Source organism: Canis aureus, chromosome 3, assembly GCF_053574225.1.
Source record: "Canis aureus isolate CA01 chromosome 3, VMU_Caureus_v.1.0, whole genome shotgun sequence".
NCBI lineage: Eukaryota > Metazoa > Chordata > Mammalia > Carnivora > Canidae > Canis > Canis aureus.
The window spans coordinates 34,100,843-34,112,092 of NC_135613.1; the positions used below are offsets into that span (position 1 = coordinate 34,100,843).

General features: G+C 40.4%; 1 protein-coding gene across 6 annotated transcripts in view; it reads left to right on the forward strand.

The window, feature by feature from the left end:
- TCEANC2 (transcription elongation factor A N-terminal and central domain containing 2) overlaps nt 1-10,798 on the forward strand; it is a 36,496-nt gene extending 25,698 nt beyond the window's left edge. For all 6 annotated transcript variants that reach the window (XM_077891856.1, XM_077891857.1, XM_077891855.1 and 3 more), the window contains exons 4-5: nt 2,246-2,439; nt 9,758-10,798. In XM_077891856.1, coding sequence (XP_077747982.1) covers nt 2,246-2,439; nt 9,758-9,946 — 383 coding nt within the window. In that variant the 3' untranslated portion in view covers nt 9,947-10,798. The remainder of the gene's footprint in view (nt 1-2,245; nt 2,440-9,757) is intronic.
- The last annotated feature ends 452 nt before the right edge of the window (nt 10,799-11,250 follow it).

The window sequence follows — 11,250 nt, forward strand, 5'->3', positions numbered from 1 at the left end:
AAGACGGGGGTATTAAGGATGACTTGCTGGAGTAAGGGACTCCTAAACGGAGTCTGAAAGGCAGCATGGAAACTAGCCAGATAAAGAGGAAAGCAAGGGTATTCTAGGCAGACAGAATGTTCATTGCAAGATGGGTAGGAGGAGGGGACAGATTGTGAAGGGACTTGTGTGACAAGATATGAATTTGGATGCAGCACTGAAAGATTTACGTGGATGAGTGAAATGGTCAGATTTATGTTCTAGAAAAAATAGCCCTAAAACAGGAAATAATTAAGTTTTAAAAAGACCACTGTGGCTGCAGTGTGGGAGATGCCATTAAGGGGTCCCAAACTTAGCCAGAGAGGCCAGTCAGGGCTATGGGAGTCAACTGGAGGCAACACACCTGGATGTTAATTAACATTAACATACACGTGAATGTATTGTTACGTGGTTTATGGTTTTACTCATGTAAGCAGGATTTTCCCCAGTTGTATGCAGACTGGTTATTGCAGGCATAAGAATGCTATTGAGTTTTTAAAAAATATATCTAATATTTCTCTACTTATTTTTTAATTCTGTTTAGTTGATTTCCTTGGCTTTTCTATGTAATTATTTTTGTCAAAGTACTTTTGCATATTGATATTTTTATCCTTTTCCTCTTTCATTTTTATTATGCAAATTTCAGACACATAAAAATAAAGAAAATAATAGAACACACTCCCATATGCCCTTCAGCCAGATTCAGTAACTATTAAAATTTGATCCCACTTATTTCACCTTTTCCTTTTTTGTGTTTTTCTGCTGTTTCTTAAATACTTTAAAGCAGAGTCCCAGACATCTTATTTCAGCTCTACCTCTTCAGTATGCATGTCTAAAAATGCAGATATTTTCTTAAATAACAACAATGCCATTATCATTCTTAAACAGTAATTTCTTGGTATAATTTAATATCTAGTGTATATCCATATTCCTTGTGCATCTCAAAATCTCTTGATGGTTGATTTGTTGAAGTCAGCATTGGCATCATACATTGCATTTGGTACTTTGAACTCAAAAGAATTCATCTATAGCAGTCCATAACCTTACTCCCTTAAAAAAAAAAAAAAAAGCAAGAAAAAGCCATCTACCAATGAATAAACAAACAAAAAATAGAATCAGACCTGTAAACACACGAGTATAAACTGCTGGCTGCCAAAGGGGAAGGGAGTGGGGGATGGGCAAATGGGCCAAGGGAAGAGTGAGATACAGGCTTCTGATATTGAAGGAATAAGTCACAGAAATAAAAGACACAGTAGAAGGAATATAGTCAATGGGATTGTCATAGTGTTGTATGGTGACAGATGGCAGCCACATTTGTGAGCATAGCATAATGTAAAAACTTGTCAAATCACTATGTTATGCACCTGAAACTGATGTAACGTTGTGTGTCAACTACACTCAAATAAAAAACTTAATTATAAAATAAAATTTTTTTAAAATGCCATTGACTATAGAAGAAATCAGATCAGTGGTTCTATAGAATGACCACATTCTGGATATGTCTTTTTCCTCATACTATGATTTAACTCATTCCTCTGTCTCATATTTTCTATAAGCTGGAATGACCAGTTGGATTCTGGTTCCTCTTTTCTTTGGGAGGAGGGTACAAGACTATTCATAGGTAGGGCTGTGAAGTGCTACCTCTCTCTGACAGTCCCATTCTTAGGGGTGCCAAGATTGAGTAGTGGTTCAGGTGGACAGCTCATCTCTCCATTATAAATTTCCCAATCAACCTTTCATTGAATGAGTTCATCCACTGATACTTGTCACCTGAATGAACTATTTCATCATGGGCTACAAAATGTTTAAAAATTCTGTCAATCTTTTCACACTTATTAGCTGAATAAAGAACATTCTCTCCATAACTAGGGCTATTTGGTTGTTCTGAAATATAATATGTACTGAAAAGACAAGATAAATGCTTAATTCATTTTCTTTTAGTGCAATTTTTGAATTAAGAAGTTGGTACTTTAATTGTTCCATTTTAAGTATCTATTGATCTTGCTTCTATTTTATGACTTATTGCATTGGCTAGTCCAGTGATTCTTCTGCCATGATTATCTGGTTATCTCAGCCTTTGAGAAATGGGTCTTCATTTGCACAAGAGCCTTTATATCTGTAGGTGTGTGAATGACTTTCTCCATGCCACACATCAGTCCATATGGTCCTGTGCTTTTCAGAAGAAAACAGAACCACCTTTCCTTTGGTTTCTCCTTTCTTTTTCCAGGTCACACTGTGAACAAGATGCGTCAGCACTCAGATCCAGAAGTGGCTTGTCTTGCCAGGGAAGTATACACTGAGTGGAGAACTTTCATTGAAAAACATTTAGATAGACCTTCTATTGAAGTGCGAAGTGACCCCAAAACTGAGAAGTTCAGGAAAAATGCCCAGAAGTTACTCTCAGAGGCCTTGGAGTTAGAGGTAATGTCTTGGTTGGAATGTCATTCTCTTAGTTAAATGAGCCTCACATTTTTCATAAATCTTTCCTAGTCTTGGTACTATAGCTTTATTCTAACAGGGTTTTCTTGAAGGTTTCTGGATTTGTAAGCATTCTGGGAGATAGTAGTGTTGAGAGACTGCAGGCTTTGGAGCAAGACCTTGATTAAAACTCTGGCTCTAGGGGATCCCTGGGTGGCTCAGCGGTTTAGCGCCTGCCTTCAGCCCAGGGTGTGATCCTGGAGTCCTGGAATCGAGTCCCGCCGCAGACTCCCTGCATGGAGCCTGCTTGTCCCTCTGCCTGTGTCTCTGCCTCTCTCTCCCTCTGTGTCTCTCATGAATGAATAAATAAAATCTTTAAATAAATAAATAAATAAAACCCTGGCTCTAGTATGTATTGGATGTGTCATTTTAGTCAAATCCCTTAACATTTCTGAGATTTGACCTTTTTTTAAATCTGTAAAATGAGTATTATAATTCTTATCACCTATAATTATTGGAAAGATTAAATAAAGCATTTATACAAAGAAATAGTATAGTATGTGGTGATTAGAAGTCACTTAATGAGAGTTGGTTCCTTCCTGCTTCTTCCCCTTCCACCAAAACAAAAATTCTGGCATGGACTATGCTATGGAATATCAGTGGCAAAATAAATAGGTGTCTATTGAAAAGACTCTTCTCATTTTTTGTCAATACTCATACCTTTAGTTCCAAGGCATATATAATCAACTGGCTAGATAATCTCTATCCTCTTCATAGCTAACAGTTCAGATGTTAGTGGTGTGAGGTACACATGCTAGAAGAAGGTTTGCTCATTAACAATGATATCAATTATCATAAACAAGTCTTATAGATCAGTTAATATTCTAGAAAAATCAGATATAACATCCATATTTTTCCTCTTTTTTCAGGTATCCCTATTAAAGTATCCTTAAAGAATAATTTAATATTATTAACAAAAGAAACGATTTCAAAAGTCTAGGTTGGTTTTTTTTTTTAAGATTTTATTTATTTATTCATGAGAGACACAGAGAGAGAGAGGCAGAGACACAGGCAGAGGGAGAAGCAGGCTCCATGCAAGGAGCCTGATGTGGGACTCTACCCCTGGTCTCCAGGACCAGGCCCTGGACTGAAGGCAGTGCTAAACTGCTGAGCCACCCGGGCTGCCCAAAAGTCTAGGTTTAAATGCTAGATCTGTCACTGCATTCTCTAAAAAAATATTTTAACTGTTCTCTCTCAATTAGGCATCTACAAAAGAAAGGTATATGGACTTGTAGGATGTTATTTACTTTTTAAAAATGGAGTTTTGGGTTTTTTAGTACAAATTTATGATACAAAATGAGAAAATATAGAAAGGAAAAGTAAAATCACCATTGAATCTACCACCAGATATAATCTTGTTAACATTTTGGTGCATTTCCTGTTTGTTAAATTATTATAGCTCTTTAAATGAATATTGGGCAAGTTAATGATTATACCATATTTATTAAGAGCCAATCACATGCCAAATGTTCCATAAAATGCTTTTATTGATTATTTAGAAAACTACAGAAAACTGACAATTATTTACATCTGTGTTCTATTTTTATTTTATTTATTTATTTATTATTTATTTGTGTTCTATTTTTAATCTTGATCAATATCAGGGTCATATTGTATATCCTTTTCTATATATATTTATTTTTCATATTTATAATTTTTATGTCTACTTGATAGTTCTGTGAATTAATATGCTATAAGTTTGCTTAACTTTTCCTAAAGGAGGCTTTAATATGACCACTAAACCCTTGGAAGAAAGAAAAAAAACATGAAGATTTTAAGTCTAATTTTCCAGAGTATCGATTAGCCAACAAGATTTGCTATTTAATATTTTACATAAAGTTTATTTTTAAAATAAACCAAAATTATTGCAGAAGCATAGAGTGTGGGTATATAATACGTAGTTAATGTGGTGGTAAATACCAGTTCCCTGTGGTATCTTTTTAAGTAAATGATAATAACGAAGCTATGCTTGTAAGGATTAATGAGCAGTTTGCCTGCTATATTAAACTCCATAATAATTATCCTTTTAGTTTATCCATTAATTATCCTTTAAATGGCACATCAAGTGGTAAGCACTCAAGTGTTACAAAGCAAAGTTAAAAAAGTGATACATTCGTTAGTGCTTTCCAATGTAATTGGAAAAAATATCAGATTAAGCATAGTTGAATGGTTTTGCTCCCAAAGAATAAATTTTTAAAATTAAAAATGTGCATCTAACCATCTTCCTTCACCAAAAAAAGAAATCAATCTGTTTTCCTTGCATAAACAGCATTTGATAGTTCTTTTATCAGTTTGGTATGTCAGAGAATATAAATATAAACACTGTTATATAAGGTTAACTCCTAGCACCCATCATCATCTGAAACATTGCCATGTTAGGGTAAATCAACGAACCACCTCATCCAGTATCTGGATGTGACAGTAACCAATATTGAGTGCATTCAAATCAGACATCAGATCTCCAGAAATGTACTTTATCAGGCAGTAGTAAACCATTGGGTAAGTTACCAGCCCAATGACTAAAAAGCCTTTACAATTTAATTCTAGTGTGTGTTTTTGCAAATTCACGCATTATATTTGTGTGGGAAAAATATTTCCATGCTATTTGTTTTGGTCATATCCTTTAGTAGTGAAAGCCACAGATGAAGAATCTACACACACAGCCAAAAGGTGCGTCTCTTTATTACTCTATACAGGTCTTGCTTTCCAGATGTATGGATTGTTTCCTTGTTCTTGGAATAATGGGATAGATGAATAAAAACTCCACTTTCGAGACCTATGCTCCATATTCCCCTTTACTTTCTCTCCCTTCCGGGTCTTCTTTGTTCTTCCCTGTCTTTTAGATCTTCCCTCATATGAACGTCCCCTGTGGTGTCATTCTCTTACTTCCCCTTCCTCATTATCCACTCTCCTTCCTACCTCACGGCCTGTGATCAGTTTCCTATTATGTCATTAAAAAAAAATGAACCTGATTCTCAAAGCGAGCCTGTATCATTAAGAGTTTATGAAACACTGGCTGGTTGGCCCAGTTGGTTGTCAGATGGTGCTAATGAGATCCAGGTCAGGGGTCCGTCCCCATATGGGACTGTTAGTTTTCTCTTTGGTTAATGGCCTCAGACTGCACCTCTGGCTTTGACCAGCTCTCTCATAAATGTATTCAAGTGGTCAAAAAGGAATGTGGGCAGATGTGTACAAATCCAATCATGCTATTGGAAAACTCATACAAAGTTTGCTTCCAGTGGATATTCAATTCAACAAATGTTTAGTACTACTACTACTGGTGCCGGGGAGAATATAAACATAAATGAGTCGCATTCCCTGTGCTTAAGAAAGCTTACTGTCTCCTGGCTGAGAGCCTGTGAATGACTGACTAAATATAAGGCAGGATGAAAATATGTCTGAAATCGTGGTACTAGCAAGTGGTTTAGACACACAAAGGACAGAACAGGGAAATCCATGAGGGCATCTGGGAAGGTTTCACAGAAGAGATGACAATTGAATTGGCCTTTGTAACAGGTAGGGTTTTCCAAGCCAGAAGAAATGTATTAAAACAGAAACATTATATTTCATATCTTATGTATATGATGTTATCAAAGAGCAGGAAAGGAGGGAGGTATATATAGGGAAGAAGGATACTCGCTTAACAAATAACTTACTGAGCACTTGCTATGTGCCCATACCTACACTAGGCATCCAAAATTCAGAAATGAATCCAAGATGGTAACAGCCCTAGAGGGGCTCACAGTGTTCCGAGGGAGATAGGCGAATAAATAGTCACAGCCCAATGTGGGAAGCTCTGCACTTGAGCTAAACATATGAAGAAGACCTTATCTTGCTGTTACAGAGCTTACAAACATGGCACAGACATCACTAATTGATTGTGGCACCATTTCCCACTGGGTCCGGAATCCTTGGTGAAAGACAGCTCTGGGTGGTCATATTTTATATCTTCCCCAGCTGTAGCCAGTTCCTCCATGATTGGGCAACTGAATACCACACAGTTAACTTACAGGTACGAAGGAAAGCAGATAGATTCTCTGTCTCGGTGAAGTGTGAACTAGGAAATAGCAAGGAAACAACAGTGGGAGTGTTGAAGCAGAAGGGGTGTTGGAGGAGTTGTGAGGGAGCAGAAGCTGGCTAGAGATATGGCACAGGGGGAGAGAATAAGGTAGTTAGAACTGGTAGTAAGGCAAATGGAGAGGAGCAAAAACGTGAGAAAGAGACCAGGCAGATCTTGAAACACACGAGGAAAAGGATATGGTCCCTAAATAAATTCCTAGGTTTCTTGTCCCCATTCCCATTCATACAGCTGTACCTCCTTCCTGTTCCCATTCCCACTCATGTAGATGTGTCTCACAGCAAAACCTCTTTTTCTCAAGGTCTTAGTGAAACTCTGGTCCTTTCACCCAAAAGGGACCTACCCGAATCACAAGGTTAGGACCCACTGGAAAGGGCTCAACAACTTGGGTGGGTTTGAAATAGCCAAAGGCAGTTAGAAGATAGACCTCTTCACTTTGTGCAGTGAACTTGCACTCTTGGCTCTGTGATGAATTATTTGCCCTTACGATTTACATTTTAATACCACCAGTGTTTTTCCTTATCGTGATTGGCCTTCATTTTATGAGAGGCATGCCTGAGAATTATTAGATACTTGCTTCCTTTTGCCATCACATCGCTGGTACAGCAGCCTCCCCCCTGCCCCACAGGTATCTGTATATGTGCTGTCTCCTTTATCTACTGTGAGTTCCTGGAGGGCAGGGATCAGTCTTTTCTGCTCAGGGTCTCCAATACCCAGGTCAGGCCAGACTCAAGAGTAGCAACTCAGTAACTGCTGAACGAAGTATGCTTGATACCCAGTTTTGTGAACTCCAGGGTACAGGGAACTTTGGTTCTTTTTTAATATAGACTGCAATTTATTGATGGAATGGCCATGACGTATTTTTACAGATGCACAATACTCTTCTCTCCCGACAACCACTGCCCTCAAAAAAAGAAAAGTTAAGACTTTCTCTTGTCTGTTAAATTAAGTAAATCTGAACAGTGACTGGTCATCCTCATCCTGGGACGAGGGGCCTCTCTGGCAGCATGGCTGGGCGGGGGGCCAATAGCCTACCACCCTTCCGCCTCCTAGAGTGGTCTGATACCAGGGCTGCCTTGGGGGTGGGGTGGGGCCGTACTTCAGTGCCCAGCCAGAAGGCCAAGAAAAGCTCGAGGAATCTGGATTCTGAAGAACCATGGTGCCAAATCCACTCACTCCAGCACAAGCCTTGGAGATAGTCCTCAGGATCACAGACTCCTCTCAACATCTTGTCTGCTACACGTAGGCAGATGTCTAGGCCCAGGTAGTCACTCTCCCTGTTTCTCTCTTTCTCTCAGTCCTCTTCTACATTCTACCTGGTCCTGATTTCTTTCAAGTTTCTTTTTTTCCATTTGTTTTGGTCTGTTGGTCTCTCTCTTAGGTGAGGACATTTTATCAAACACCAGGTGTTCCTTTTAATTTTTGGTACATTTTTTCCTAGGCTTTTCTTTTAAATAAAAGTAAAGTGCATATATAGGAAATTGCGTGGGAGATAGATGTGTGGCTCAGTGAATTTCTCACAAAGCAAATGCCCTTCCCCTGACCAGATGGGTCTTGGCTCCCAGAGCCAGGTGCTACCATCCCAGGGTGGGGCCCTGTGTGCTAGCTCTGCACCCCAGCACTTCTTCTGGTCCCCTTTCCTAGTACTCAGTACACTTAGAGTCCCGTCCTCTTCCTTCTCCGACTGGGCTGTGCTCTCCCTGGAGTCGAGGACTGTCGGCCTTGTTCACTGCGTTTTCCTCAGCCCATGCGCAGAACCTGGCATGTAGTAAGTGCTGAATAAGTATTTGAATGAGTGGCAAGGTAAGGAGGGGAGGGGGAAAAAGGAAGTGAGAAAGAAAATTTTGTTTACAGTTTTCAAGGAACTCACCATTAGGGAAGACAAACCCAGAAAATGGGTCATTATTATATATTTTAAAACTGTCTAAGGGAAGCTTAGGACATTGTGGCCACCTAAGGAAGAATTTTTAGTCCTTTGCACTAGAATTTGCTTTTTTTGCTTTTTGGTTTTTATCTAACCTTTTTTTTTTTTTTTGAGAATTTTTTAAAATTTAAATTCATTTAGCCAACATACAACACATCATTAATTTTCAGAGGTAGAGTTCAGTAATTCATCGGTTGCACGTAACACCCAGTGTTCATCACGTCACGTGCCCTCCTTGGTGCCTGTTTGCCATGCAAATGGGAATATGTTTGCTGGGATAAGTGGACCTTACTGAGAGAGCATGTACCTAGGCAACAGCACGGCCACGTGTGAAAGCACCTTAGCTTGCTCAGGCTGGGCTGTGGTCAGAACTGGCAAGGCAAGTAGTGTGAGATGGCCTGGAAAGGAGAGTAGTGAGGGGGTGCCTGACCAGCATCCCAGTCTAGCCTGGATCCAGACTATGGACAAAGATCCAGACCTGTGCTGCTTTGACAAGGTCAGTGACTAGAGGAGGGCTTGGGCCCAAGCTGGACAACCCCGGAACTGTTGCAGGTCCCATCCCCTAGGCCTGCTCTGCTCAGCTGGCCCTGCAGAGGTCTCTTCAGACTCAATTGGTCACCCCGAATGTCAGGGTGACCAGTTAGTATGCTGAAAGGAGAGGAACATGAACTTGGGGGTCAGGGGCATCAGGTCAGAGTCCCGGCTGTGCCTCTTAGTTGTAAGACCTTGAACCTTTCTTTACCTTTGAACCTATTTCCTCATCTAGAACATGAAGTAGTAACAGTTGTAAGCATTAAATGTGAAAAGTGATTTATCAACTGCTCTACACACATATCAAGACTCAGACCCAGTGCCCAGTGTTGCTGAAATGCTGTAAGGGGTTAAAAGGCACTTTTAAAACAAACCCAAAAAAGTATAAACTGTTACACTGATTTATTATCCTTGGTCTTGGTTTCCTGGTTGGTAAAGTACAGGGCCCAGTACCCGTTGCTTAGTTCAGGCCCGTTTCCTGTTATAATGGCAAATATTACCACCCGGCAGGGGTTGTGAATGAGGTCCCTGTCACAAAGCACATGGCCTTGTTCCTTAATTGCTAGGGTGGAATTAATTTGCTCTTCCTGTTTCTCTTGTGACAGGAAGTAGATGTCCTTGAATTTCAGTTGATTAATGGAGGCCTCTGAGCAGAGTGCTCCAGCCTCTCTTGCTTTTAATCCTTATGCAATGCAAGGCCCTAATTTGATAATTTTGCTGTTTTTTAGATGGATCACCTACTGGTTGAAAATATTGAGCGGGAAACGTTTCATCTCTGCTCCCGCCTCATTAATGGGCCGTACCGGCGGACGGTGAGAGCCCTGGTCTTCACATTAAAGCACCAAGCTGAAATCCGGGCTCAGGTGAAGAACGGCTCACTGCCAGTCGGCACGTTTGTACAGAACCACAAAAAATGACCTGAGGATGGTTCCAAAGCTGGGCTGGGCAGAAAGCAAAATGGGCCTCTCTCTGCCATTCAAAGACTCTTTTGAGTTTGGGTGATGGCTGCTGCTGGTGGTGCTAAATTTTCCCATGGTGCCATTCCTTCAGACAGAGGACGCAGAGAGCCCTGGGAGCCAGGCCTGCAGGAGAGGCTTCATTAGCTGTAGTGCGCTTGTGCTGCCTAACGGGACATGGCTGGCTGTCACTAGGAAGCACAGTACGGTTGCCATCACCTAGCCCAGGGAAAGGGTGACAGATTTCACTGGGAGTATGCCAAGGACACCTCTAAACTCCCCCATGTCAGGCAGATGAAGTAACTACTTTATTTCGCCACCCTGCAGGTAACTGAAACTCAATTACCACGGCTGCTTGCTCAGTCCCGTCCCCCTGAGTTTAGACAGCTCCCGTGCCTCTCAGAACTCCCCTGTCTGTTCTCTTTGCTCTACCCCAGGGGTGAGCCTGCTGGAGCCAGCCAACTACCCCTTCTTTCCAGAACTCACTTATCTGAACATTGCAGCTCTCCCTCGAAGACCTTCTGCATTGGTCTCTGGAGCCCCCATGCTGAGGCTTCTAATGAGGAGCTGGCCAGAAGCCTCCCCACACCTTGGGGTTTATTTGAATATGCTAGCTCTTGGGTTCGGGCTCTGTAGAAGATACATAATGAAATTTCTCTTGAAATGAGTTACCATAGTAGAAAAAAAAATGCACCTATATTCTAAAATGAAATGCCTCTGTAATGCCTCTGTATAAGCTTGCTTGAACAATGATGTAAATGTATTTGCTCTTTTAAAGTAATAAACTGGGAGGGTTTTTTTGTCTACAACAAAGGCTGTGGCCTATTCATTGAAAAGTGTTCGAAGTTGAGAAAGGGGACAGTTGGTGAAAATAAAGAATGATTGGACAAGACTTTGAGGGTGATAGCAGGACCCAAGAAAGGCTTTTTAGGCTAGAGGAGACTAGAGCATGTTTATAATCTGCAAAGAAGTCCGTAGAATGGAGGAAGTTGAAATTAAAAAAAAAAAAAAAAAAAAAAAAAAAGAGGGGCTAAGTTTAAAGCACAGACAAAAGAGAGGGGGCTAACGTCTGCTTTCTAAGTGCCAGACGTCCTTCCGAAGATAATTTATTAGCGTTTACATTGGTCTTTATGTAGTGTTTTAAAAATCCTGCTTAACCTTTTCACCTGTTGTATTTGTAAGTGTTATTTCAGTTTTTTAGATGTCTTCATTTATTTAGTACCTACTTACTGAGCACCCATTTCTCAGGGCACTGTGGATATCTA